Source organism: Drosophila elegans, unplaced genomic scaffold, assembly GCF_018152505.1.
Source record: "Drosophila elegans isolate 14027-0461.03 unplaced genomic scaffold, ASM1815250v1 contig_476, whole genome shotgun sequence".
In the NCBI taxonomy this organism is placed as follows: domain Eukaryota; kingdom Metazoa; phylum Arthropoda; class Insecta; order Diptera; family Drosophilidae; genus Drosophila; species Drosophila elegans.
Genome location: NW_024545863.1, coordinates 15,143,067 through 15,168,184, shown reverse-complemented (window position 1 = coordinate 15,168,184; position 25,118 = coordinate 15,143,067). Strand labels below are relative to the sequence as shown.

The 25,118-nt window shown below is 47.3% G+C and overlaps 10 protein-coding genes across 13 annotated transcripts; 6 read left to right on the top strand and 4 right to left on the bottom strand.

Annotated features, from left to right (window-relative positions):
- Window positions 1-91: 91 nt before the first annotated feature.
- On the top strand, window positions 92-1,939 carry LOC108135498 (protein arginine N-methyltransferase 1). Its single transcript, XM_017256245.1, has 3 exons — window positions 92-224; window positions 287-1,094; window positions 1,147-1,939. The coding sequence occupies exons 1-3, from the start codon at window positions 203-205 to the stop codon at window positions 1,838-1,840; spliced, it is 1,524 nt and encodes a 507-aa protein (XP_017111734.1). The 5' UTR covers window positions 92-202; the 3' UTR covers window positions 1,841-1,939.
- LOC108135509 (chromatin assembly factor 1 p55 subunit) lies at window positions 1,936-4,245 on the bottom strand. Of its 2 annotated transcripts, none has more exons than XM_017256264.2 (3): window positions 3,914-4,245; window positions 3,303-3,860; window positions 1,936-2,862 (listed from the first exon to the last, which is right to left on the bottom strand). In XM_017256264.2, exons 1-3 carry the CDS (start codon window positions 3,933-3,935, stop codon window positions 2,153-2,155), a joined length of 1,290 nt encoding a protein of 429 aa, XP_017111753.1. In that variant the 5' UTR covers window positions 3,936-4,245; the 3' UTR covers window positions 1,936-2,152. The 2 variants fall into 2 exon arrangements, with proteins under 2 accessions (XP_017111753.1, XP_017111746.1); XM_017256257.2 differs by having other exon boundaries at window positions 3,303-3,863; window positions 3,914-4,244.
- Window positions 4,246-4,646: 401 nt separating this feature from the next.
- On the top strand, window positions 4,647-7,147 carry LOC108135921. Of its 2 annotated transcripts, none has more exons than XM_017256868.2 (3): window positions 4,647-4,980; window positions 5,108-5,328; window positions 6,112-7,147. In XM_017256868.2, exons 1-3 carry the CDS (start codon window positions 4,924-4,926, stop codon window positions 7,064-7,066), a joined length of 1,233 nt encoding a protein of 410 aa, XP_017112357.1. In that variant the 5' UTR covers window positions 4,647-4,923; the 3' UTR covers window positions 7,067-7,147. The 2 variants fall into 2 exon arrangements, with proteins under 2 accessions (XP_017112357.1, XP_017112365.1); XM_017256876.2 differs by having other exon boundaries at window positions 4,648-4,980; window positions 5,136-5,328.
- Window positions 7,148-7,447: 300 nt separating this feature from the next.
- Window positions 7,448-8,272, top strand: LOC108135458 (DNA-directed RNA polymerase II subunit RPB7). Its single transcript, XM_017256205.2, has 4 exons — window positions 7,448-7,535; window positions 7,591-7,911; window positions 7,974-8,111; window positions 8,167-8,272. The coding sequence occupies exons 1-4, from the start codon at window positions 7,524-7,526 to the stop codon at window positions 8,215-8,217; spliced, it is 522 nt and encodes a 173-aa protein (XP_017111694.1). The 5' UTR covers window positions 7,448-7,523; the 3' UTR covers window positions 8,218-8,272.
- LOC108135448 (small G protein signaling modulator 3 homolog) lies at window positions 8,239-11,377 on the bottom strand. The gene is made up of 3 exons (XM_017256194.2): window positions 11,155-11,377; window positions 10,555-11,077; window positions 8,239-10,492 (listed from the first exon to the last, which is right to left on the bottom strand). Exons 1-3 carry the CDS (start codon window positions 11,218-11,220, stop codon window positions 8,667-8,669), a joined length of 2,415 nt encoding a protein of 804 aa, XP_017111683.1. The 5' UTR covers window positions 11,221-11,377; the 3' UTR covers window positions 8,239-8,666.
- A 584-nt stretch (window positions 11,378-11,961) lies between these two features.
- On the top strand, window positions 11,962-16,117 carry LOC108150708 (trafficking protein particle complex subunit 10). 2 transcript variants are annotated; one of them, XM_017278984.2, is made up of 7 exons: window positions 11,962-12,088; window positions 12,148-12,371; window positions 12,432-14,438; window positions 14,506-15,123; window positions 15,183-15,525; window positions 15,616-15,621; window positions 15,774-16,117. In XM_017278984.2, exons 1-7 carry the CDS (start codon window positions 12,064-12,066, stop codon window positions 16,001-16,003), a joined length of 3,453 nt encoding a protein of 1,150 aa, XP_017134473.1. In that variant the 5' UTR covers window positions 11,962-12,063; the 3' UTR covers window positions 16,004-16,117. The 2 variants fall into 2 exon arrangements, with proteins under 2 accessions (XP_017134473.1, XP_017134492.1); XM_017279003.2 differs by lacking the exon at window positions 15,616-15,621.
- LOC108134502 (thialysine N-epsilon-acetyltransferase) lies at window positions 16,070-17,046 on the bottom strand. Its single transcript, XM_017254831.2, has 4 exons — window positions 16,770-17,046; window positions 16,655-16,706; window positions 16,518-16,593; window positions 16,070-16,443 (listed from the first exon to the last, which is right to left on the bottom strand). Exons 1-4 carry the CDS (start codon window positions 16,842-16,844, stop codon window positions 16,122-16,124), a joined length of 525 nt encoding a protein of 174 aa, XP_017110320.1. The 5' UTR covers window positions 16,845-17,046; the 3' UTR covers window positions 16,070-16,121.
- LOC108150719 (zinc finger protein 436) lies at window positions 16,367-19,705 on the top strand. The gene is made up of 4 exons (XM_017279025.2): window positions 16,367-16,451; window positions 17,370-17,509; window positions 17,571-18,699; window positions 18,757-19,705. The coding sequence occupies exons 2-4, from the start codon at window positions 17,390-17,392 to the stop codon at window positions 19,416-19,418; spliced, it is 1,911 nt and encodes a 636-aa protein (XP_017134514.2). The 5' UTR covers window positions 16,367-16,451; window positions 17,370-17,389; the 3' UTR covers window positions 19,419-19,705.
- LOC108150732 (MAU2 chromatid cohesion factor homolog) lies at window positions 19,582-21,765 on the bottom strand. The gene is made up of 2 exons (XM_017279037.2): window positions 20,273-21,765; window positions 19,582-20,205 (listed from the first exon to the last, which is right to left on the bottom strand). Exons 1-2 carry the CDS (start codon window positions 21,688-21,690, stop codon window positions 19,725-19,727), a joined length of 1,899 nt encoding a protein of 632 aa, XP_017134526.1. The 5' UTR covers window positions 21,691-21,765; the 3' UTR covers window positions 19,582-19,724.
- Window positions 21,766-22,287: 522 nt separating this feature from the next.
- On the top strand, window positions 22,288-24,719 carry LOC108134495 (serine protease inhibitor 88Ea). Its single transcript, XM_017254819.2, has 3 exons — window positions 22,288-22,382; window positions 23,275-24,268; window positions 24,326-24,719. The coding sequence occupies exons 2-3, from the start codon at window positions 23,288-23,290 to the stop codon at window positions 24,617-24,619; spliced, it is 1,275 nt and encodes a 424-aa protein (XP_017110308.1). The 5' UTR covers window positions 22,288-22,382; window positions 23,275-23,287; the 3' UTR covers window positions 24,620-24,719.
- Window positions 24,720-25,118: the final 399 nt, after the last annotated feature.

Here is a 25,118-nt window from a genome sequence, read left to right as displayed (position 1 = left end):
GCAACATTTACTTCATAATTATTATCAGATATCCCTCAAAATACCCTGTAAAATGCGCGTTGAAGTATTTATCTTAACGCGTTAGGAGATTTAAATCTTGAAATTCTGCACGTGCTGGCGCCGCTCAAAAAGTGTGTTATTTAGTTAACGTTTTTAAATTTGTGGACATTACCAACCGATTTTACTGTTCGACTGCAAGAGCATGAAAGACACCGATGTGAAAGGTTGGAGCCTGCCAAAGATGTAAACTCCAGGAAGATAAAGTTATTTAATAATCCCATTACAGAGACAACCAAGGAGGAGGAGCCCGTCGATTCCAGCTCCGACGAGGATGAGTACGATGACATCGACGATGACGAACCACTGGACGAGGGCGAGGAACCTACCACCTGTCTGTTCTGCCCCGAGACCAGTCCGAATATATCGACTGCCATTGACCATCTGGACGTCCGGCACAAGGTGAATCTGTTGCAGCTTCAGAGGAAATTCCTAATGGATCAGTATTCCTTCATCAAGCTGATTAACTACATAAGAGCCAACAAGATTACGGCCGAGCAATTGCTCTCCGCTGACCAGACGCTGTGGCAGGACGAGAAGTACCTTAAGCCTGGGGAGTATGAGCCCTGGCTGTGCTACGACTATGAAGAGCTCAAGACAGAGGCCACTCCGGCCCAGGCCACGGTGCCGGAGCTGCAGCAGCGCATTGCAGAGCAATCCCAGTTGCTGCAGCAGGCCAACGAGGACATGGAACGCATGCGCAAGGACTACAAGGAGCTGCTGCAGAAGGTGCATGGTGAGGGGGAACCCAAGGCTGCCAGCAATCCTGTACCCCGAAACAATGCCAGCCTGGACAATGAGTACTTCAAAAGCTACTCCCACTTTGGCATCCATCACGAAATGCTGAGCGACAAAGTGCGTACCAGCACCTATCGCGAGTCCCTTCTCCAAAATGAGGCAGTGGTCCGAGGCAAGACTGTTCTTGATGTGGGCTGTGGCACGGGAATTCTGTCCATCTTTGCCTCCAAGGCGGGTGCTGCCCGCGTCGTCGGCATAGACAACTCGGACATCGTGTACACAGCCATGGACATCATTAGGTAAATATCCATTTCCATATTGTAGAAGTCTAATCTAAGAGAGTTTCTCCAGGAAAAACAAGGTGGAAAATGTGGAGCTGATCAAGGGACGCCTGGAGGACACCGATCTGCCAGAGGCCAAGTACGATATCATTATTTCCGAGTGGATGGGCTACTTTCTGCTGTACGAGTCCATGCTGGACAGCATCATTTATGCCCGCGATCATCATCTTAATCCCAATGGCATAATCCTTCCCAGTCGCTGCACACTCAGCCTGGTGGGTTATGGAAACGACACCCTCTATGCGGAGCAGGTGGAGTTTTGGTCTGATGTGTACGGTGTTAATATGAGTGATCTGCGGAAGCGTTCCATAGAGGAGCCGCTCATGGAGGTGGTGGACGCAGAGTTTATGCTGACGGATCCCGAACAGATAGCCAACTTCGACATAATGACTGTCGATCTTAACTATCCCAACTTCAGCCATCAGTTCAGCTTGAAGGTCACGAAACCGGGTCGCTTGTCTGCCTTTGTGGGCTATTTCGATACGCTTTTCGAGCTGCCCTCTGCCGTCATGTTCAGCACATCACCAAGTGCGACGCCCACCCATTGGAAGCAGACGGTTTTCTTCATTGACCAGCCGCAAACAGTAAAGGAGGGGGACATCATCAGCGGGAAGATCACATCGAGGAGGCATAAAGAAGATGTCAGGGCGCTCAGTGTAGATATAGAAGTCTTTGGCAAGAAACATAAATATATGGTGGTGTAATGTGGTGAATAATGCGACTATTATTTAATATTTTACTATCGACACCATTAAGATTTAAGATGTTGAACGCCTTCCAATAAAAATAAAATTAAGACTGGGTTTTTTAAATCGTTTTAATTAAAGATTCGTAGATCGTACGTTCTGCTGACAAATGAGAGCTTAATTACTTTTTAAAAATATGTAAATATATATAAATTAAAATGAGTACCCATTTCCATTTCGACTGGATAGCTGGATCGGGCACGGCCAAACATAATCGTTTTTAGTTGCAGTTGCTTTTCGGGGTATGAAAGAGGAGACGGAACAGATGCTTTAAGCGGTATTGGTTTCCAACTCGGAGGCGGGAATCTCTGGCTCCTCGTCGTTGTAGACATTCTCGGCCATCTGCCACACCTGCATAATGTTGTCCTCGGACACGGAGCAGATGATCCACGGCTCGTTGGGGTTCCACGAGAAATCGCTAATCTTGGCCGTGTGGCCGCCATGGATGAAGAGCAGCTCGGGCGGTCCGTCTTCGGCATCCTCCGAGCTCTGCTCCTCTCCAATCTTCGACAGATCCCAGACATGCAGACGTCGGTCGGTGCCGGAGGATGCGAGGATGGTCTCGTTGTGCGGCGACCACTGCACCTGGAAGATCTCGTCCTTGTGCGACTCGAAGGAATGTAATTTCAGCTTAAGGTTACGCAGATCCCAAAGAGCCACAGTCTTGTCGGCGGATCCGGTGGCCAAAATGAACTCCGAGTAGGGATTGAAGCTCAAGCAGTTGACCTCGGCCGTGTGGGCGTCCACCGTGTGCGAGGGCTTTGAGGTGTTGTTGTTGCGCGTGTCCCAGATCATTAGCTTCTGGTCGTCAGCCACCGAGCCGAACAGAGACTCGTGGAGCAGATGCCAGGCCACGTCCTCGACGACGGCAGTGTGACCGGTGAAGATGTTCTTGGCGTCAATCACACGGTGCTCCTTGGGCGTGGCATTGATGTCCCACAAGCAGATGGTGTGATCATCGGAGGCAGACAGCAAGTAGCCTGCGAAAGACGATCAAACGGCAGACAAGAATCATGATTAATAATTGTTTTGTATAGTATAAATTATAATTATAAAACGGAAATACAAAAAATGGAAAAGAATTTATATTTGAAAGCTTAATACTAATGCTTAATTAATTAGATATTATACATATGTTGCTAGGTTACTCAAATCTTAGATTCTGCCAAGGTGAATTCGTAACATACAACATATGATTACCATATCCATGATCATTATATTTAGAACTAAGAATTTTTTTCTTTTTAGTACCCAAAGTTGATTTGTTAATTGAAGCGTAATCCGCATAACTAAGCATTGTAAACTACAATCAATCGGGTAACGGGACATATGATTTTAATCATCATATCGTGTTTATACCTCTAAAAACCATGAATCTACAATACATATTTTTGAAAATTGGGTACAGCTTCGCACTCACCATTGAGGTTGGGATTCCACGAGAGACCGTAGCCCTCCTTCTGATGCCCACGGAGACGCAGATCGGGTTGGCATTCGCCGGACGGCTCCGGCTTGCTGGGATGTTTCGTGTAGTCGAAGACCAGGACGTCGCTGGACGGCGTCTTGGTGGCGATCACGCATGCGTTCTGAGGCATGTAACGCGCCCGGTTCACCTCGCCCTCGTGGTTGATCTTAATCTCGATCTCGATCTTGCCACACACCGAACCGAAGCCGCCGAACTCCCCCTTCTCGTTGTCGTAGTGGGAGCCATCGAACTGGGCATCCTCGCTGGGCAGCTGAACGCTGGCGATGAGCAGGTGGTTCTGCTCGTCGGATGTGTGTGTGCCCAGGATGAGGCGGTGCACCGAGTAGTCCTTGCCGTCCTGCTTGGTCACATCGGGCAGCCACTGGGCGGTCAGCGAAGGCCACTCGAGGGCGTGCGTCATGACCAGGTCGTACAGGAACGGCGTGTTCTTCTTCCAGATCTTGTACTCCTCATTGATCACGCGCTCCTCGACGGCGTCGTCGAAGGATTCCGCTGCTAAAGGATGCTGGTTACACACTGCATGGTTAGTTGTCAACTGGACTTACCATTATCGCTGCGATCCACCATTTCGAGGCTTCTTGGCTCACAATTTCTCAGTCTGCGTCAAAAGTCGGCAGCCGAAAAATTCGGGCGCCAAAACAACAAAAGCCGAAGCGGCAAAACGTGTGCACGGAAACTAAAGAAGCCCGCTCCGGAATAAAACCTTCCCAACGGACACTTGACCGAGAATCGAACCGGCAACAATTAAGTTAATTCCTTGCTGGACACTCACACTTTTAACGGCGTAACGTCAGTGCAAAATGGGAAATGGCTAATTTACTTTTTTTTTTTGCAAGCGCGTCGTCGCTGATAGAGATGCAACACAGACGATTGTTGGCAGGGCTGCCATATTCGATAACGATTCAAAAATCACGTTGTGAACAGTGACTGCGATGTTTAGCGGTATTTTGGTATTTTATATCTTTTTGTTGGTATGGTTTTTGTTGGTATGGTAATTAAACAAATCAAAAGATAAATTAGACGTCAACTTACAAAATGGTGCCGTCTTGTCAACTCCGAATCCAAAAAAATCGTTCCCTTGGCTTAACTGGCTAGTGTTTTCTTTTGGTTTTAAAGCAAGTGCAAGTGCAAGTGAAGCACTGCGTTGCAGACTACTGATTGAAATTATTAATACCTTCTACAAGGGTATAGAAGTCAAATAATAGTAATATTGGTAATTTAGTATATATTTAAGTATTTTTCAAAGCCTAATGGTATAATTTAACGGTTGCGCTTGCGGTCCCACTAAATTGCATAAACAAATAAAGCTGTTACTGAATTTGCAGCTATATATTTTGAAGCCACTTTACGCGCCAATAGCCGGCTTAGGATGACTATTGGTTGGGGTGTCTGCGGCAGTTGCAGTTCAGTTCTCTGACTGCTCCGATCCCAAACAGCAGTGCATCACATTCAACGTCTCCTTTAGTGGGTGTAAAATGTTTATGCACATAACGAGCTTAACAAGTGCATTCGCTAAATAGTTTAACAAGCAATAATAGAGCCGACATGCAGGTTGATGGATCGAACAGTAGCAGCTCAACCGAATTCCCCGACCCCACAGAGCGTGAAACGTGTAAGTGGACAGTGGATTTGATTGGATGGCAGGCGGGTCGAAGAAGAAACTTTCTCTCTTGGCACGCCGACCGATTTTGTTTGTCTCTTCTTTCTTTCACTTGTGTAATCCGGATTTGGCCCTCAAGCTCGTTTTCTTTGGTCACCACTTTCCAGGGGACAGTGGGAAAATGCAGACGGCGTCGCACTCCAAAGATGGGCATAAACCAGCCAGGGAAGTGGAGCAGCTCCTGGACCTCAGTGATCCCGAGGATTACCTGGCGCACTTGCTGAAGGATGGCAGCCAGGAGGGCGACAGTGGGGCGGATCTGGAGCTGCCTTCATGGTACGATGAGCAGCTATTTAGGCGGTGAGTTGCGTGTCTTATTGTTTAATGGGTTGCAAATACACCATATACTAGTAGGAATAATTGCGATAACGACCATATGCTTGCGTAATGGAGTATATTTGAGCTTGGAGTAACTTACTTTTGTTCGTTATTGATCATTGTTCGCTATTTTTTTCAATGGCTGTTTTTATGAATATATCGTAACATATAGTTGAAAATACCTTATATAGGTTTAATTTTTGTATTCTTTTTTATTAAGTATATGTTCTTCCGAGTTAATTTATTAAAATTCATATAAAATCTTTGTTCGCGTGTTTATTATTTAATTTAACATTAACCGTTCTTCTTCTTACGTTAAATTATTTGTGAATATTTTAATTAATAACATTTATTTAGATATTATCTTTAACCTAGATAGACCTTTGCAAAAAAAAGGAGCCACACATTTTGGAAATATTATTTAAGTTACTGCCTAACTTGGTTGAAAATGTTTAAAGCATCATGTATTCAATGAGAAAATAACGAAGAAAGTCTAGAATGAACTCAAAAAATTTATGTTTTGGTCTCATTTCATCGTATTAAGATTTCTAGCTTTAATATTTCAAATATCTTGAGTTGCTATCCCATTTTCAAATAAAATACTTATCTGAATGGCAGAAATATTAAAAAACATTTTTAGTTAAAGCTATTTGATTTCCACAGCAAGCCATTTGAACTTCAATTAAGTACTATTATCGTCATTGTATGTAAATAACTGATTTGTTACTTGATGATTTAGTTTGCCCTTCCCTTTTTTCCCCGCAGTGGTCAGAGCTACTTCAGCAAATATCGCTTTGTGATGAACGCCGGAATGCTGGCAGGTCTGATTGCAGTGCTAGCTGTTCCCTCGATTCTCCGAGTGCTCTCGTGCACCCGCCAATCCTCGACAGCGTTCACCGCCTACCGCCGCTATGTGCGCACTATTTTCCACACGCAAACCTGGTACAACCACAACATTGCGGACCGGGCGAGCAGGTTTTGGACCAGTATTGCGGCTGTCCGGCGGGCACACAGCCGCTCCAGTCACGCCTGTGCCCGCCAAGGAGCTGGGCAGATCACCCAGAAGGACTTGGCCCTGACCCAGTTCGGATTCATCGGCTTCATAACGATGGGTGCACATCGCATACAGTTGAATGATCAGGATTTTCTGGAGGCCACCTCGCACATGTGGCGTGTGCTGGGCCATCTGCTGGGCATCAAGGACGAGTACAACATCTGCGGCAAGAACTGGGCGGAGTCAAAGCCTCGTTTGGAAATTGTCATGCGAAAGGTCTATGAACCAGCTTTGGGGAACACCAGCGATGATTTCTACCGGATGACGGAGGCCCTGATCAACGGACTGTGGCATATGAACACCATGTTCTCAGTGGACGCCAACATATTCTTCGCCAAGCGGCTGGCCTGCGTGAAGGGCTACGAGTACTATAGCTTCGATCATGAAAACGGAGTGCAGCAGGATCCCGAGCAGAGACTGCACTACTACGACATGGGATGGTGGAATCGATTCATCGTCAGCTACGGCCTGTTCCTGGTCACCTATCTGCACAGGTACGCCCTGGTGCGATGGTACTTGAACTTCCGCGTCTGGCTGATCGACGTGCTGACTTATTACTTGCCCTACATGGCCATTTGGAAGTTTGGCTTCAAGTCCGCCTACGTGCGTATTTTCCGAAACGGAGGGGAGGCCCAAGACTTTACAGTGGGCTTTAAAAACGATTAGATTGTGTTGTTTTGTGAGATTTAGTCAGTAGGTAATTTATCAATAAATACCCAATGCAATTGTGGCAATAAGGAGACTCAATATTTGTGTTTATAAGATCTCTGGGTTATTTAATAGTAAATCACTAGCTTGACATTTCAGGTATTCCCAAAACTATCAGTTGGGCAAGTTGTTTATTGACTTTATATTTCTTTTTTTAAATCAATGCGAAACGAAACAGTTAAATTAAATTAAAATTAAAAAAAAATTCGTGATATTAGCATTAAGTATTTTAATTACTTTCCGTTAGCTTTATTTGAATTTCCCGCGCTAACCAGATCTTTATTTATAATTGGCGGTAAATTTCCCTCGAAATCGTTTTTTTTTCGTCGCCAAGTACGGTCACACTGTCAGCAGCGTCTTTTGAGCGGTTCCGGCTGTTTATTGCAGTTTTTAACAAAATAAAACATAATTTACAATGTTTTACCACGTAAGTTAGTTATTCCGGAGTGCAGAAAGAAGGTGCTGATCCCTATCCACCGCAGATATCGCTGGAGCACGAGATCCTGCTGCATCCACGCTACTTTGGTCCGCAACTGCTGGAAACCGTGAAGCAGAAACTCTACTCCGAGGTGGAGGGCACCTGTACGGGAAAGTATGGATTCGTGATAGCCGTGACGACGATAGATCAGATCGGATCCGGTGTCATTCAGCCGGGCCAGGGATTCGTGGTGTATCCGGTGAAATACAAGGCCATCGTCTTCCGGCCGTTTAAGGGCGAAGTACTGGACGCGGTGGTCAAGCAGATCAACAAAGTGGGCATGTTTGCAGAGATCGGTCCGCTGTCCTGCTTCATCTCTCATCACGTGGGTGAAACAACATAGTTATAGTCTTGGAATTATATACTAGCAAGTGATTACTTCTCCAGTCAATTCCCGCCGATATGCAATTCTGTCCAAATGGCAATCCGCCCTGCTACAAGAGCAAAGATGAGGACGTGGTCATTTCCGGAGAGGATAAAATACGGCTAAAGATTGTGGGAACACGAGTGGACGCCACGGGAATCGTAAGTTTCATCGTAGATACAAGATTTTTTGCATCCTAATTTCCATTTCTCTTAGTTTGCCATTGGCACCTTGATGGACGACTACCTGGGTCTGGTGTGCAACTAGAAACTTTCGTCTTCTGTACAATTTAAATATATATATTAAACTTTAATGAAATGCATTTAGACAGTTAAACATCTATGTGTATATAGTTATAAATATGTATGTACTTTATAAGATTTGATTTCAATTTAAAGGTACGTTACATTTGTAATTTAGTAGAGTTGTGTGTGGTCTAAGATTTATAATAATGGATGGACGTTAAGTAAACAAACGGCTCGAGCTATACATAGGGCGAATTTAAAGTCATAGTTACAGCTAAAGATCGTTATGATAAAGCACTTAAGTAAGGAGTACGACAACAACGAAGTACCTAAAAAGCGAATGCTAGCTGCTATGATTTAAACGATTGCGATTGCACTTGAAAATGATTGAAACGAGAAGGGGCAATGAGATATTGGATACGCTGCCGATTGCAAACGATTATGGAACTCTGTACAAGGCGGAAGCGGGCCTCACAGATCCCACGAGAAGAGGTGGTGCTTCACCAGCATGTCCCGTACCCCGTCCTTCAATGGCTGCGACTCCTTGCCGCGCTTCGGGGGCAACTCCCAGTCGGGATTCAGATTGAAGGCGAACTGCGAGAGGATGCGCAGTTCGCACTTGATCTGCACCCAGCCGGGTGAGTCGATGAAGCTCCACGAGTGGTACCACTTCTGGACGACCTCCTGGCAGGCGCACAGCACTTCCAGCCAGAGATGCAGCACTTGCTCGTTGAGACCCAGACAGATGAGCGAGCGCAGCTTTACGTCCATCTGGGCATGGGCGTCGTCATGCGTCTGATTAATGGCCTGGACGCAGCGGTAGAGCAGTTCCTCGGGCGTGAGCACCTTGCCATCCTCGTCCAGGCGATACGTTTTGCAGAGCACCAGGCGGCTGTACACCGACTCGAAGTCCTTCTCCACCTCCCGCGTGGCCGCCTCTTCAATGTATAGCCATGGGTGGATTGGTCCGCCCAGAAATGTGGGCCTCTTCATGCCGTGCTCCAGAAAAGCCTTAATGGCCGGCGCCAAGGTGCCCCGCACCAGATCCGTCACCGTCTCCGAGATGGCATCGTCGCCCGCCGAGGTGTACAGCTTGCTCCGCTCGTCCAGCAGCTCCACGAACTTGGCCGGAAACCAACCGCGCAGGCCGTTTAGCTCACCCACCCAGCAGTGTTCGTCCTTTTGGCTGATGATCGTGATTATGTCGTTACGCCGAAAGCCCAACTCATCGTCGTCGTGCCGCTCGAAGTCGTGCAGAGCTTTGGCCCGACGCTTCCGCGTCCTGGCCACATTGATGAAGTTCTCGTGATCCTTGGCATGCGACTCGGTGCTATAGTTGGCAGTCAGCTGAATGTGGCCGGAAAGCTTGGGCTCAATGGTTATAAAGTGGCGACCCACTTTCAGAATAGCCTCCCTTAGGTCTACGAGGATCTCTGTTTGCCGTATGTTCTTGTTCTTCAGCTGATCGCCTTCGCTGGCGTCGCCGCGAAAGAGGAAGGCCTCCAGGATAGACTTGCTCTTGCGCACCTGTCGCCGGGCAAGCTGCTGCTTGGGCAGATTGGGTGCAGCCTCGGGGTTTCCTATCTGGTGGCCTTGATCGGCCATGAGGTACGCCAGGTGGCGCCGACGATGGGTGTCGATTACCGTCTGGCTAAGGGATCCGCCCACCTCCAGGGCTTGGCGGAAGAGCACTTCGACGTCGGTGACCTCGCCGGGAATGTCCGAAAGCGAGTTGAAGATCTGAGCGGAGTTTTCGAGGTGCTTCAAATCCTGCTCCTTCACCTTGAGCATGCCCAGCGTCAGTTGAAAGAGCACGATGGAGCCCTCGTAGAAGAACCAGTCCCAGATACGCACCAGAATCTTCATATGCACCACGTTGGCGAACAGGGTGAGGAACCAGTGCAGCGTGATCAGCGATAGCTCGATGTCGTGCTTTCGCAACGACTCGTCCACGCTGCTCAGGTAATTGGCTATGAGCGTTTGCATCACCCGCTGATCCGCCTGTATGCCCAGCAGCGTGGAACTGTAGTAGGAGGCTGGCAGCAGGTCCTCCACAATGGTCGCCATCATCCAGAAGGCGTTCTCCTCCTCCATGAACAGCAGCAGACAGGCCACGATCACGCCGGTGCCCTGGCAGTAGCCAATGTCGGGGAAGAGCCACGCAATGCCCCTCAAGATGCGTCGCAGGCGGGGAATGCCTGTGCCGTTCGGATTGCTAAAGCAGGCATTCGTGGGCAGGATACGCAGTAGGTCCTTTTCGATCTGTTTTGAAGTCATCAACTGGTCATTGCTGGAGGCTAACAAAAGAGGAGGAAATGAATGAACATATGCCATGGCGACTTTTCGTGTGAGATCCTACCCTTGACTATGTCATGGTAGCTGGTCTCGCTCTTCTGCTTCTTGGCCAGCGCTCCAGACAGGCGCATCCACATCTGGGCGCGCAGGGTGTGGGGGATGCCCTGGCGGACCATGTTGCGCAGCTTTTCGGTGCGTGGAAGCATCACATCCACATGCTCCCAACTCAACTCGGTGGCCTCCTTGTTGTGCGAGAATTCCAGGTGCGCGATCCACTGCAGTCGCTGCTGGGCGTCCTCCACGAACGGGATGCTGAGCAGCTTGTTGGAGCTCTGCTCCGGTCCGTCCTCCTCTTCCACCCGGAAGCCGAATTCATCGAAACGGTACTCCGGCTGGTCGTTTGGCCCGGAGGCCAGCTCTGCGCCGCCGCCCAGCTTGGCTAGAATTTCTTGGGGCCACATTGAGGCGGTCAGGGCTGAGAAGGGTCCCCCGGGATTGGGCCGAATCCCATCGACCACACTCAACTCCTCCATCATGGGCGGCAGCTCGCCCAGATCGTCTTCCGAGCCCAGGTTCTGCAGTTTGCGCTGTTGGCAGTGCCAGGGTGGAACGATAAATATTAATTACCATGATAAGCAATCTTTTCTGGTCAATTTGCGCTTACCGTATGCTCTTCACGGCCCACGTAACCCTCATGATCGCGGCCAAAGATGCTCCTGGCCATGTCCATTCTGGGATTGGCTATTCTCCGGCCGTGTCCTGGTCGAGCATTCAGTGAAAGTGTCCTGGTCGAGTTTCTGTTGCTGGCGTGTTAAAGACTTATTTTAATTTTTGCTCTGCATTGTTTCCAATTGGCTTCCAAAGTTGATTTCACTGTCAGCTGTTCGATAGGCGATAGTGGGTGGTATCGATTTTTAGCCAAGCTAGCAAAGACAGGGGTGGGGCAAAGGGGATCCATGGATGCGTAAGGACTTCAAGGTAGTAGTAGGTTTCATTTGTGTAAGAGAAAGTCAATTTCTAGGCTGTTCTTCGTCGTGGGCGCCACTTTCAATATTCATTTTTATATTTTTGAAAACGCTTAGAAGGAAGGAACTCGTTTTTTTGCAAAATAAAATCTGTTAAACTTTGATTGCAATAAAAAATATATAGGTTAAATTTTGATTGTAAAATAACAAATATAAACAAATATTCCTAAATTCCATTAAATAAAATAAGTCTAACAAGGTTTTAAGTGCAATTTCATAGCTACATTTATCTAGTTTTCCAGTTTATTATTTTAAACCCTCTTGGCTACGCCCATGATCAGGGCTGAAGAAAAACACCTGTGGAGTACCCAGAAAATGCTCAAAATGAATAGATAGGATTATTTTATTTAATTTAAATGTTTTGTATAAAGATTAAGGCTCTTCAAAGAGATTTTAATACATTAAACATTTCCAGTCGATAATTGATAAGATAAACTCAAATTACAATCGATTCCCACGCCCTCGCTCTAAAATCAGCTGTTTGGCACAGAAAGTTGGGTGGCTTTCGTTAATCCAATGAAATAAACAAAAAAAACACCACAAAAACAATGCAGATAAAGCCCATCATTACGTGTGAGTTGTAAACAATAATATTAAATGCATGCCAATCTAATGAAAGAACACTTTTTTAGATTCCGGCTCGGGCCCGCTGTTTCGCTCACTGGAGTCGCAAATCCTGAATGCCATCCCCTTGGACACATGCGAGTGGAGACGCACCTTCCAACGCCCCACTAAACATGTTCGTCTGGAGGCACAGACCCAGCAGTTCAATGTGGCTGCTCTGGAGAAGTACAAGAAAGGTGACTGGAGCATCTTGGAGCACCCAATATTGCACATCTTCGTCACGGAATGCAATGTGAGTTGGCTTAGCCTCAAGGACAGATGGACTCACCTTCAATAAACTCTTTTACTCAAGGACGTTGACGCCTACAAGGCCTCCACCAGGGAGGAGATTGATACTTGGCTCAAACTTTTGACCAGTTACGGCGTCTCGGACTGGATGATTCTGCTGGTGGAGACATTGGACATGCGGAAGACCAAGAACTTTATGCCACGCACCACGGTGCTGGACAAGATTCGACTGGACTTCAGCACCAAGAACGACGATCGCTGCATCTCCGTCCTGAACCCGGCCAAGTTCGAGCAGAAGTCCACGGAGTCGTTCCGCTGCCTGGTGCAGCGCATCCGCTTTCTGATGCTCACCAGCTACAATCGCAACATTGTGAAGTACGAGGAACTCATACGGAGCAAGCGCGAAAAGCGGAACCTTGAGGGCTGGGACTTTCGCCAGTATTTCTTCATGCAGGAGGACTTGGCGCTGATCTTCGAGAAGCTGGAGCTGCCCACCGAGGCGCTGATACAGTACGACGAACTGGACGCCATGTTCTCGCAGTTCGTAACGCACACTGGCCTCAACGAGAAGCAGCAGTGGCTGAACCACTTTCGGCGGCCCTTGGACGCATTCCATGGCATTTGCCTGACCCGGCCGGACCGGTTCGAAATGCGCAACAAGATACGCGACGAGGGCGTCTCCCTGCTGGAGTTCCGCAACTATCTGTTCGAGAGGCAGGCCTATCTGCTGCTCACCTGCAACGACATCCCGGAGATCGCAAAACGACTGCTCAACTTCCTCTTCTCCACGCTGCGCGAGGTGGAGTTCATTAAGCTGGAGTGCCAGGAGGGCGCCCTTTGCTGCTGGGAGTTCGTTTGCGCTCTGGAGGTTCTGCAGCTGTGCGAGCAGGCCATGGAACCCAACGAGGTTACCTGCTTCCAGCACTGCGCTCCCATCTGGAACTTGGCCAAGGACAAGCTCTATGAGCTGGGCAAACTGTGTGGCCTTTTGCCCGGCTGTACGCCCACTTCGGAGCAGCTTCACATAGTGGTGCAGCTGTCGTCGGGTATAGGGGATGCCCCGCCGGAGCCGCAGCAGTTCCTGCAGGCCACACCTCAGCTGCGGGAACGTTCTCCCAACCGCAAGCCCAAAAAATCGGCGGCCGAGCAGCTTAAGGAGGCATTGGGCTCCAATCAGGCATTCCAGAAGCTCTACCTGGAGCTGGCGGAGTTGGCCATCAGTACGTACAAACATGTAACCCGCTTGCGTTCGGCTCGTTTGGTGGGCTTGGATCTGGGAAACTTCTACTGTGCCCTAAATGAACCGCACAAGGCGGTTGGATTCTTCACGGATCTCCTCAGGGAACTGAAGGCCGAAAACTGGCATATGCTGAGCTCCCAGACGCTGCTCGAACTGGCCAACTGCTACCGCAAGATGGGCGACTCGCTGGCGTACACCAAGACCTGTAGCTCTATATCGTGTTGCGCCGAACTGGAGACTTTAGTGCGAACTTTCTATTTCGATGAGTTCCTTAAATCGCTCAAAACTCTGAAGACAACTCTATCGGCTCAGCCGTCCATGGAGAATGCCAACTTTTGTGTGCTAGAGGATCATTTTCGCGTCCTGGACATTGAGGTTGTCACACCAAAACCTATTATTCAAGATGATTACATCCTGGTGCAGCTGAAAGTGGAGAGCCTCTACCCGCGTGGGATCGTCGCTGAAAATATAAAGCTTTGCTATGAGTTGCAAGCGGCTCCTTTGGAACTAGCCATGGAAAACGTGTCTCTGACTTCCTCCCCGTCGGCGGTGAAGGTCAAGGACGGGTCCACCACGACCCGCCTGAAGGTGTCCCTGCAGCTTGTCTACAAACAGGACAATCGTTTGCACTCAGCAGCCGTGGCCTGCGACATGCCCAAGAGCAAGCAGCCCGTGCGTCGGACGAGCAGCACCAAGCGGAAGCTCTCGCCCAGTGTCCAGGCGGACTTCACCAACTTTGTGCAGGCAGAGAACATTGCCCTTCAACCAGGCGTCAATTTGATCGAACTCAAGGCAAAGGCCACTCGAGTGGGCAGCTGGCAGTTCAAACAGGTTGGTGGTCTTCTTAGTGGTTTTTCCTAATCCATATTTCAATTGTTCCTTTGTGTTTGTCATTCAGCTCTGCGTCAGCATGTCCAGCCTGGAGTTCTTGTCCGAGCAGCTTCCATTTACGCCTCCCAGCTTTGAGATCAGCACCAAGCCAGCCAGTGCCACGCTGGAGTTCAAGACTCTTATTGCCGGTATGGTGCAACCGATTACTCTGAATGTTTCCGGCGGAAGTTTCATCTTTCCGCCCGATGCAAAAATCACACTGCGTTGCTCAAAGAACCTACGCATACGACAGGCGCGGAACTCGGAGGATGTAGCCGCTTATAATGAAGATGCATCCTTTGAAAGTCTACTGCAGGTTCCGCTGCTGCAATTCAAGTCGTTCGAGGAACGCAAAATTCCACTGGAGGTTCTGACGGATATGCCGGGCCGTAAGGTGTCCAAGAGTGTCCATGAGCACCACATTGCCCTAAGTTGCCCGTGGTCCCGCACTGAGCTGCCGATTCCCGTGGAATTTCAACCAGCCATGGAGGCCACTTGCCGGCTTCATACGTGCGGCACTCAGAAGTTCTTACAGGTGATCATGAAGGGCCTGGATGCACATCTCCTTCTGCAGAATGCTCAGGTCAAGTGTGATGTACCCGGTGTGCAACTGCGAGATCTCAATCCCGAGCCCCATCAGCCCATAGTAAGTGGAGCGCCAAGGTAGTCCAATGTCTTTTAATGATTTCCATTGTTATTTTGTAGGAAATCTACAAATCGCTAACAGTCACATATCTATATGAGATCCAAGTTGAGCCCCTCAAAACCGAGCACGAACTGCCTGTCGTTAAAGTGCATTTTGTTATTAAATACGCTCCACTTTCGCAACCGGATGTGTGGAGAACCTATGGATGCGCTTTTGATCTTGTGGACTACACTACGCTCTTCAAGCTGCAGGCTCAGCTGGAACCCAATGAGCTGTGCCGCCTGCGCACCGTTTGCAACCTGAACCTGAAGATAACCAAGGTCCATGAGAATCCGTACACGGATTTGATGTACGAAGTACTTAACGATCAGAATTTGTGGGCCGTTTGCGGTCGCTCAGCGGGTGAGTTGGAGTCTTTTTTCTTATCCTGCCTGTCTTTGCTTATGATTTAATTCTGATTTTTCTACACACGATTCACTTTTGCATTTTAAGATATGGGTAAGTTCTCTGGAATGGGAGACACGTAGCACTAACTAGATTTGCCCTTGCTTTTGATTGGTTACATTTAACACTATACAAAATTAGCTTAGCTTCGATGTTCAGTGTTTTGTGTGATTGATTGACTAACGATTTACAACTGAACCTTCTAGGTGTGGTTTCCATGAAGGACGTGGACAGTCATTCCATATCCCTGGATGTGATGCCGCTGAGTACCGGCTTTCTGCCCATGCCCAGCATTCGATTGTCCAAGTACACGGCCGGGGGCAAGAGCAAGACCGATGCCCACTCTAAGGTGCATCCCTTTCCGCCCGGACAGGTCTACAACTCCACGAAGAGCATGCAGATCCATGTCATAGCCAGTGTGGCTGGGGATCAGTGAGCAGCCAAATTGAATATAAAGTAATTGCAATGTACTCGTACCACATACATATGGCCTATGGTCAAGTATTATTAATTATTTATCTTTCTACTATAAAGAAGTAAAAGTTGAAAACCCATCAAGTCTTGTATGCAGCCAGATCCTTGGCCAATTTGGTCAGCTGCTGCTCCTCAACGCGGTAGTAGTGCCAGCCCTCTTTGGCTGTCAAATCCACGGCTCCGAGGCGTTCGTAGAATTGGCGGGCTGGGTTCCACTCCAGAACATTGAACTCCAGGCGCGGGCATTGGAGCTCCACTGCCCGGGCGGAGACCTCCAGGAAGATTCGCTTGCCGGCGCCACGCTTTCGGTGCTCTGGGCGCACGTAGATGTCCTCGACGAAGAAGTAGCGACCCTGCCAAGTGGAGTATGCCTTGTAGCATATGGAGTAGCCAATTGCCTGGCTGATAATGTAAATATGTCATAATATATAGGTTATTATTTTTTTATTTTTATATAAAATATTTGTTGGACTCACTTATTAGCATTGTCTATAAGTACATAAACTTCACAATATTCTTGACCCCCAGTTAATCCTGCATCTCTTTTAAGATCTGTGATTGGAAAGCAAATAGTAAATTGGATTATTAATTAATTTCAAACTGAGTTTCTTACCCTCCTCGGTAAGCTGCGGGCCATTGCTCATTTTCTCAAAGTCAGCTAGTTCCTATATTTCAAACAAAAACTCTTAAATATTACAAAAAAAGAATGTAATTTTAAAAATCTTAACCTGAATCATAGATAACACATCCTTTATATCATCAGCCTTAGCACGCCGGAATGTGAACTCTTCGGATTTCGACATAGTTTCGATCTGATTAAGTTATGTTGTACTGATTGCGGTTAAACGAGCTTATCTTTTGGTCAAACACCTCAAATTAATAGGGATGAGCGATAATTCCGTGACTATAATGATTATTTAAAAATCAGAATGAAAACTGAAACATATATTGGTTATCGGAAGTACAAAACAAATTAGTTTTCTGTTGTTGAAATTTTTAAAAATTTTAAATTTATTAATCTGTTTAAGTTTTATAAAAGTCCGATTGAATGGTAAATCCAGCGTTTGTAGTACGCCTATTATTGCATATATTAATAAGAAATTTGGAAACAAGTAGTTCCTTTAACGTAACAGTTACCAAAACCGATACCTTATTTGAATTATAATTATTTTTGAAATATGAAAACTTTAAGAAGTCCCGCCTACATCAATTTAGGTGTGACCAGACTGCATTTATATTTCTGAATTCTGTTATCGCTTGGTATTTACTGTTAAACGAAGTGCGGTCGCACCGCTTGTTTATTAATTTTTTGTTGTTTTAAAACCAAGAGAAGCGATTGCGTTGCGAAATGGATGTGGATAAGATCTGCCTGACCTGCCTGTGCTCGACGGGACCCTTCCTGTCCATTTACGACGGAGGATCAGGCGGCTGCCTGGCGGACATGATCAGGGATTTTACCAAAACCAAGGTAAGCGACCCTTAAGTAACCCGGATTTCCATTTTAATCGGGGTAAACGCTCTGTTTTAAGCCTCGCCGCCACGATAATCTGCCCGAGAAAGTGTGCATAAGTTGCTTGGGTGAAGTCAATCGATGCTACACCTTCAAGATCAAGTGCGAGAACTCCAGCCGCACCCTGCGCCAATTGCTGCCGAATGCCCTGCCCGAGGAGCCCGAAAACAAGGTGCCGCACAGTTGTCCAGTGGTCACGTCGGATCAGGCTGTGCAGACCGTAAGTTGGGAGCCCAGCAGATGCACAGCCGGCGTGCAAACGGATGCGGTGGCCACCACAAATGCCGAACAGACCACCTGCCTGATCAAGTCAACGAGTTCAGTGGACCTGGATTATGAGGGCGAGGGTGAAGTCTTCGACTACGAGCTGCCGGATGAGCCCGTCGAGTCGACCACCAACCTCATCCTACATGTCCAGGGCAGCTTGAAGGACGAAAAGGAAGTGGTGTTCACACAAACCAATGTCATTTACGAAGGCGACGACAACGAGCTGGAGCAGCAGATCAGGGAGTGTAACCTGGACATATTCGAGGAAGTCGACCACGAGGCGGAGGTAATCACAGTACCCGCTCCGCAGGTCACCACAAGGAAGAGCGCTGCCAAGCTCCTGACGCAGCAGCAGAATGAAAAGCAGGACGAGCCTGTAGATCCCAAGAAGGATGTTACGGAAGTACAACTAGCCCTGCCGACTAAGAGATCTTCTCGCCGGCGGGCAGTGTTAAAGCCGGATGAACAGGCCACGCCTTCGACCGAAGCAGCTTCTCCATCCAAGCCGCTTCGGTTGGGAAGTAACCGCAAATCCCTAAATGCAGTCGGTGGACCAATCACAGTGGCAGTAAGCAGCGCAAGTGCAGCCTTGACCACTGAGCTCAAGTACCACTGCGATCACTGCAATGCGGGCTTTGCGCTGGAAAAATCCTTGATGATTCATAGACGTCAGAAGGGCTGCATCAACCGAAACTTTAAGTGCAACGAGTGTGAAAAGGTCTTCGTATCGCCAGATCACCTGGCCGAGCATCAAGCCAACCATAGTGCGCACAACTGCCCGGAGTGCGGGATGCAGTGTGACTCCAAGGAGCAGCTGAGCAAGCACATGGTGCAGGGGCACAAGCGGAATCTGCGCAATCAGTGCACCGTCTGTCAGAAGGGTGAGTTGGATGCAAACCCATTGAGCACAATTAATCAATCGACTCCCTATTTTGCAGTATTCACCATGCTATCCACTCTGCGTGACCACATGCGCATACACACCGGGGAGAAACCGTTCGTGTGCAATATCTGCGGGAAAAGCTTCACCCAGAACGCCAATCTGCGCCAGCACAAGCTGCGTCACTCCGAGACAAAGAGCTTCAAGTGCGAGCTCTGCCCGCACTCGTTCGTGACCAAGGCGGAGCTAGCCTCTCATGCCCGCACCCACACCGGCGACAAGCCCTTCGAGTGCGATGTGTGCTTGGCCAAGTTCACGACCAGTTGCTCCCTGGCCAAGCACAAACGGAAGCACACGGGCGAACGGCCATACGCATGCGACCTGTGCCCCATGAGATTCACCGCCCTCAATGTGCTGAAGAATCATCGGAGGACGCACACGGGCGAGCGGCCGTACGTCTGCCCATTCTGCTCGAAGACCTTCACCCAACGGGGCGACTGCCAGATGCATCAGCGCACCCACCAGGGCGATCGCATCTACATCTGCCCGGTGTGCAGCGAGGAGTTCAAGTCGATGCCCGATATGAGGTCCCATTTGGCCACCCACGAGCAGCACGACAAGCGCCTGGTGCACTTCACATTTCTCAGCAACAAGGAGAACGGAAGCGGAACCCTTAAGGAAGACCTTAATGAGATGACTGAGTCTGCAATGATACTTTAAGTTGATATGGGAAATGTGCAAATCTCCAGTCAAAGTTGCTCATTACTTTCTCCCGATTGCACAAATGATTATTATCCGGGTTTTGTCTTCTTTGCCCATCTCCGTTCAACCGAAGCGGAAAGTGAAAAATGTTTAACCACTCAAAATCGCAAGACTCATCTGATTACATTTCCGTCTACTCTTCCCCTTGGGAACACTGTTTATGACAAAATTCACAACTTTAGAACATCTTTAGTTTTAACTTAGTCGCTAGATTGTAGATTACAAATAAAAGCTTAAATGGTAAATTGCATCATCGCCTCATTGCTAGTAGAACTGGCCGTACTGCCCCGCGGGTTGCATGGCCGCCGACGTGGAGGCAATGGCACCGGCTGAGGCTGCGACGGAGGATTCGGGCAGGAGCAGGATGGCGGCGGCAGGCGGACCGCTCGTCACGGGCGGATCGCCCTGAAACCAGTTCACCAGCTCGTGGTGCGCACTCTGGACGCACTTGCGCTGGTCGGCAATCAGGTTCTCCGAGTATTTCACGTGGTTGGCATAAGCATCCTTCTCGTGCTGCACATCCTTGGACATACGATGCAGGTCCTTGAGTATTGCCGATCCCCACAGTTGGACGTGGATGTCGGGTATCTTACTGGCCAGTTGCATGGCCGGCGTCACCATGTTCATACTCTCCTTTGAGTTTCCGATGCTGAGAAAGACGTGCGATAGCAGAACCAGCGAGCAGCTGGTCAGTCGGTTCAGGTCTTCAGCGTTTGCCATCTTCAGGGTTTCGCGAAGGAATCGTCTGTAAAAGAAGAGAATATAAAGCTTGATGGCAGGCCTCAAGACATATATATCCCAAGCCCACTCACTTGGCCTCGTGGAAGCTGTTCTTGTGGAAGGCGTGCAGACCCTGGACGTAGTAAAATCCTCCCATCAACGCTTGGCTGCTGTACGTGTGCGTGTTCTCCGTGGACACTGCATCCAGAATCTGCTTGAGGTCCGTGTCCCGCTTGGTGCGCAGGTAGATGATTGCCAGGTTGAGGTTGGCGAATAGTTTCAGGTCCCGCTCGGTGGTCTCGCTCACGCACACAAGAAACTGCCGCTCGGCGTGTTCGAAGAAACTGGTGGACATGGAGTACAGGCCGATGAGACAGTGCAACTGGGCCGAGTGGCGCCGCAGGAGGCTGCGTTGCGGAGCAGCCAGGCAAACATCTCTCGCGGCGGCTATTTCTCGGATGGCCAGTTCCCGGTTGCCCATCACCATGCGGCACATCACAATATGCTCCAGCAGGATCACCTTGAAAACGGAGAGAATAGGCTTGTCCTCCTGCTGCTTCAGCTTCTCGATCTGGGTTAGTGCCTTTTCCGTATACTTCTGTGCCTTGTCCATGTAACCCGCCATCATGGAGTGCGAAACGGTTACCAGGTATACGAGGACATAAAGCTGCTCCTTGGGCAGCCACACGAACATCTCCAGCTGATTGGCACCGAAAATCGCCTCATCCGAGGGCCAGTTGGGTGCCATTATCGTCTGTATGGACATCTGCAGTTGCTTGAGACTGGGCTTCACCGTCTTCACCTGCCCCAGGGCCAGATAGTAGCACACCTGCAGCACCAAAAAGAACACCTTCAGGTACTCCTTCTGGTGCGGATTGGGTATGTTGTTGTCGATAATCTGGCCGGCGGAGTTGAGCAGGGCGAGTACATCGTTCGTCTTGCGCTCGATCATGAGGATCATGGCGCGCGAGAGCAGGAACAACACTTTCAGGTACGTGGCGCTCGCCTCGTCGGCACTTTCCGCCCCCACGGCCAACAGTTCGGATGCCGCCGAGTACTCGCGGTCGCTGGCGTGGATTTGGGCCAACTGGAGGAGGAGCTTGCAGTGCCAGTAGACGTTGTGTTGCGACAGTTCCACGGCCCGTCTCAACATCACCTTGGCCTGGTGCGAGTTCATGTCCGTCTGCAGATGCAACTGGGCCAGCAGGGAGGCGGTGTCGAACTTCACGTCGAAGTTGGCCAGCGGCTCGGATATGCTCCACGCCTTCTCCAGGTGATTGCGCGCCAGGTCGATATTCTTGGTGTAGGCCATAAGGATTTGGCCCATCTGCAAGTGGGTGCGCGCCTCGACCTTCGAGGGCGGCATGAATGTGAAGAGCGCCTGCAAGCACTGGATGCACTTCTTGATGTTCGGCGGCTGCGAGGTGCGGAAGTACTCCGCCAGACCCAATAGCGATATGTAACAGGCGTCCTGGGACGCCGTCGCCGACGTGCTCGTCGATGCGCTCATTTCGAACAGCAAATTCGGTTTGTTTATCGCGTAATTTTGTTGTCAATTCGCGACTGTGCTGTGGCGGTGGTGGCTGCCAGTGTTGGTCAGGACCGGCGCTGGTGGTGGCACAAGCGTTCGCGGTTATCGGTATGCTGTCACGGTGGGAGTCACGGTTTTAACCAAATAGAAAATGGGCGCGTTTACAAAAAAATCTATTTCTTAAAAGTGGGACGCTGCCATGCAAAGTTCTGTAAAATTGGTAGTTTCTTTTTGGAACTGCTATTAAAGGTACTTTAACTTGTGTTTTGGTGCAATTGTACTATAGAAATTGAATTTACCCATTAATTGTGATCAAATAACCATGACCTAAACATGTTTCCTGTACTTGTATAAAATTACATTTCATATATATAAGCTCTCTCAAATGCGATTTCCCGTGAAAAAAAGTAAATATATATACAATATATAAAATCCGTTTACAATATAATAGGTTTACATTTTTTAAAGCTTAATTTCGTACTTCTGTGTTGAAAACAGTATTTTCTAAAATGGTGTGACCGTAACATTTTTGAGCATCAGCTGAGCTTATCTCTTTAAAGTCGGGCTTGGCCGTTTACTTGTCTCATGATTTAGTCAATGATTGTAAGTGCAGTTGTTCAGACGTCTCAAATTGCTGTGTTGAAATAATATCTGTGCATCACTTGAGTAAGGTAATTAACAATATTTTTTTATTTTTGGCTTTGTTTTGTAAAGGCTTTTTATTATTTTCCAAAACATGAATACATTGATAAAAGCAATATCAATAAACAAAGCATTTACTGAATAAACCTAAGAACATGCTAATGATCGTGGAACATGTTCTTATCAATGTTAAAATACTTATATATTTTTGCAACGTTGCGAGATTAATTATCAAGAAAATATATAAACTTACAGAATAAAGTAAAACGAACAAAGATAATTTTTCTTTTTTAACATAATTTATATTTAAAAAAACATCCTTTTTAAAAACCATCCTTAGATAAATCTGAAACGTGTTAATTTTTAAAATACAAATATATTCACAATCTAATAATCATAATCTAATAAAAAGTAAATACAAGCGAAAGTACAAGCACATGACAAATAATTTAAAAACCATATTGCTTTGCAATGGTTTTGCAGTTATTTTTTTTTGTTATCGATAACATGGGAAAGTCCAAGAGTATCGTTATCTTTGGCTGACCCCGCAAGTTATTTAACTATTAAATATAATGAAACAATGAGTTCTTACTATTTCAAAGAAGAAAAATATAAAAAGAAGAAGTCAAGGTTAAATTCGTAAGCCGAGTAATATTTTTGGAGCGGTTAAAATAAAGATTAGCAATGCTATTGGTGAAAAACTTAACTTAGAGTAATTCGTATTAGGTACAGATTTAAAAAAAAAATTGAAATGTTAGTGACTTTTAAAAATGATATCTTTAAGTTTTAAAACAAGTTTTAAATATAAAATATATATATATATTTTTTTATGTATATAAATATATATTTGTGTTAGAGTTATTTTACATTACTTAATAACCAATCCAATCTATAACCATAACTTTTTAATTACATTTTTAGGCAAAATTCAGAAATGCATACCCTCAGCTTATTCCTGCTAGGGATACTCCCTATAATTGTCCTAGCCGGATTTGGCAACCATGACCAATCTCTACTAAAGAATCGTTCAAGGATATTCGAAGGAGAAAGGGAATTTTCTATAACAATGCTGAAGCAGATCCGAAAGAACTATCCGAACGGCAACATGTTTTTCTCCCCGTACAGCGTCTATAATGCTTTACTCATAGCCTTTTTTGGTTCGTCCGGAGCCACGGAGGCACAGCTGGTCAATGGGTTGAATCTGAACTGGGCTTCCTCTAAGTCACAGGTACAGAGCGCATATGTCGTACAAAAAAAGCTAGACGAAAAGCGAGCATTTCAAAATCCGCTGGAGCTCTCTTCTGCGAACCGCATATTCGTGGACAAGAAGGTGGAAGTTGTTCAAATTTTCAAAACCCTCCTATACGATGAAATCAAGCAAACCGACTTTAAGAACCAACCGATGAAGTCACTCCAGGAAATCAACGATTGGATCTCAAATAAGACGTACAACCAGATCCACGACATTCTCAGTGCCGATGAAATCACTTCAAATACCATGTTGGTCCTGGCCAACGCCGCCTACATGAAGGGCCAGTGGCTCAGCCAGTTCAAGGTGGAGAGGACCACTCCAAAGCCCTTTTACATAACCCCCAACATACAGGAGGTGGTTCCCATGATGCGACAGAAGGGCACGTTCAAGATGAACATCGCCGAAAACTTGCAATCGCAAATCCTTAGGCTGCCCTTCCGGACTCAATATGAGTCGGCAGACAAGTTAAATGCCACGCCCGATGATAAGTCCGATGTTTCCATGGTGCTCATCCTGCCGACGTCCAGCGCAGTTTCCATTGACGATGTAATTACCCGTCTGGATGCCAACTCATTGGAGACGCTGATCGAAAATTGTGTGCCGCGTGAGATCGAATTGTCGCTGCCCAAATTCCAGTTTGAGCAACGTACTGGAATCACTCCGGTAAGTATATCTAATCTATTTACTATGTATAAAGCTTATTTTTTGTATCTTATTTAGATCCTTGCCAATATGGGCATTACCCAGATGTTCACCGGTGATGCCACCTTCGATGATTTAACCGCCGAGCACGTTTCCTTCGATGACGCTCAGCATGTGGCCAAGATCAAGGTGGACGAATTGGGAACCACCGCGGCGGCGGCCACTGTCCTCTTTTCCAGTCGATCCGCCAGGCCCGCCGATCCCAACCAGTTCAATTGCAACCATCCGTTCCTGTTCCTCATCTACGATCACAATGTCAAAACGATCCTTTTCGCAGGCGTCTATAGCGACCCCAGGGAAATGCAGCACTAAAAGTGAATCCGTTTTTCGCTTTCCATTGATTCAGCAGTTAAAAAGTCTTTTAATAAATCTATACATTTTTTTTTGGCAATAAAATTTGGATTTACGAAGAGTTTAAAAATGTTTTTACTTCGGATAATTTTTTATATAAAACATGAAGAGACTTAACATCATTTAAAAGAATACCAATATTATTTGCTCTTAACACCGATGAAAATTTGGTAATTAAACCTAGCCAACCAATGAGGAAAATAGATTAATATAAATAAAGGCGGATTTAGTACAGGGACTTCAGTAACAAGTTGGCTAGAATAATTCGAATCTAAATAAATAAATAAAAAACTATCCTTGGGCAATAAAGTCACCATTTCTGCTGGCTATTTACACACCTGCTGAACTAGCCCATTTTTTTCGTTTCCCTGGGGTGACCGTTCAAAGAGTTAAGATCACCTGTTGGATGCCGATTGCCGTGTATCGATATCAAAGCTGCGCTTGGCGGATCTAAGTACCC

Excerpts from the sequence above, each read along its gene's own strand:
- LOC108135498 (XM_017256245.1), top strand. The coding sequence starts at position 203 with ATGAAAGACACCGATGTGAAAG. Across the intron at positions 225-286 it reads GAAAGACACCGATGTGAAAG|AGACAACCAAGGAGGAGGAG; the intron begins GTTGGAGCCTGC and ends ATCCCATTACAG. Across the intron at positions 1,095-1,146 it reads ACAGCCATGGACATCATTAG|GAAAAACAAGGTGGAAAATG; the intron begins GTAAATATCCAT and ends GAGTTTCTCCAG.
- LOC108135509 (XM_017256257.2), bottom strand. The coding sequence starts at position 3,935 with ATGGTGGATCGCAGCGATAATG. Across the intron at positions 3,864-3,913 it reads GGTGGATCGCAGCGATAATG|CAGCGGAATCCTTCGACGAC; the intron begins GTAAGTCCAGTT and ends AGCATCCTTTAG. Across the intron at positions 2,863-3,302 it reads GTGGAATCCCAACCTCAATG|GCTACTTGCTGTCTGCCTCC; the intron begins GTGAGTGCGAAG and ends CGTCTTTCGCAG.
- LOC108135921 (XM_017256868.2), top strand. The coding sequence starts at position 4,924 with ATGGATCGAACAGTAGCAGCTCAACCGAATTCCCCGACCCCACAGAGC. Across the intron at positions 4,981-5,107 it reads CCCCACAGAGCGTGAAACGT|CTCGTTTTCTTTGGTCACCA; the intron begins GTAAGTGGACAG and ends TTGGCCCTCAAG. Across the intron at positions 5,329-6,111 it reads GATGAGCAGCTATTTAGGCG|TGGTCAGAGCTACTTCAGCA; the intron begins GTGAGTTGCGTG and ends TTTTCCCCGCAG.
- LOC108135458 (XM_017256205.2), top strand. Across the intron at positions 7,912-7,973 it reads CCTGCTTCATCTCTCATCAC|TCAATTCCCGCCGATATGCA; the intron begins GTGGGTGAAACA and ends TTACTTCTCCAG. Across the intron at positions 8,112-8,166 it reads GAGTGGACGCCACGGGAATC|TTTGCCATTGGCACCTTGAT; the intron begins GTAAGTTTCATC and ends CATTTCTCTTAG.
- LOC108135448 (XM_017256194.2), bottom strand. The coding sequence starts at position 11,220 with ATGGACATGGCCAGGAGCATCTTTGGCCGCGATCATGAGGGTTACGTG. Across the intron at positions 11,078-11,154 it reads TGGGCCGTGAAGAGCATACG|CGCAAACTGCAGAACCTGGG; the intron begins GTAAGCGCAAAT and ends CACTGCCAACAG. Across the intron at positions 10,493-10,554 it reads CTACCATGACATAGTCAAGG|CCTCCAGCAATGACCAGTTG; the intron begins GTAGGATCTCAC and ends CTCTTTTGTTAG.
- LOC108150708 (XM_017278984.2), top strand. The coding sequence starts at position 12,064 with ATGCAGATAAAGCCCATCATTACGT. Across the intron at positions 12,089-12,147 it reads GATAAAGCCCATCATTACGT|ATTCCGGCTCGGGCCCGCTG; the intron begins GTGAGTTGTAAA and ends ACACTTTTTTAG. Across the intron at positions 15,124-15,182 it reads CCGAGCCCCATCAGCCCATA|GAAATCTACAAATCGCTAAC; the intron begins GTAAGTGGAGCG and ends GTTATTTTGTAG.
- LOC108134502 (XM_017254831.2), bottom strand. The coding sequence starts at position 16,844 with ATGTCGAAATCCGAAGAGTTCACATTCCGGCGTGCTAAGGCTGATGAT. Across the intron at positions 16,707-16,769 it reads ATGTGTTATCTATGATTCAG|GAACTAGCTGACTTTGAGAA; the intron begins GTTAAGATTTTT and ends TTTGAAATATAG. Across the intron at positions 16,444-16,517 it reads CTTATAGACAATGCTAATAA|CCAGGCAATTGGCTACTCCA; the intron begins GTGAGTCCAACA and ends TTACATTATCAG.
- LOC108150719 (XM_017279025.2), top strand. The coding sequence starts at position 17,390 with ATGGATGTGGATAAGATCTGCCTGACCTGCCTGTGCTCGACGGGACCC. Across the intron at positions 17,510-17,570 it reads GGGATTTTACCAAAACCAAG|CCTCGCCGCCACGATAATCT; the intron begins GTAAGCGACCCT and ends CTCTGTTTTAAG. Across the intron at positions 18,700-18,756 it reads GTGCACCGTCTGTCAGAAGG|TATTCACCATGCTATCCACT; the intron begins GTGAGTTGGATG and ends CCTATTTTGCAG.
- LOC108150732 (XM_017279037.2), bottom strand. The coding sequence starts at position 21,690 with ATGAGCGCATCGACGAGCACGTCGGCGACGGCGTCCCAGGACGCCTGT. Across the intron at positions 20,206-20,272 it reads AACAGCTTCCACGAGGCCAA|ACGATTCCTTCGCGAAACCC; the intron begins GTGAGTGGGCTT and ends CTTCTTTTACAG.
- LOC108134495 (XM_017254819.2), top strand. The coding sequence starts at position 23,288 with ATGCATACCCTCAGCTTATTCCTGCTAGGGATACTCCCTATAATTGTC. Across the intron at positions 24,269-24,325 it reads AACGTACTGGAATCACTCCG|ATCCTTGCCAATATGGGCAT; the intron begins GTAAGTATATCT and ends TATCTTATTTAG.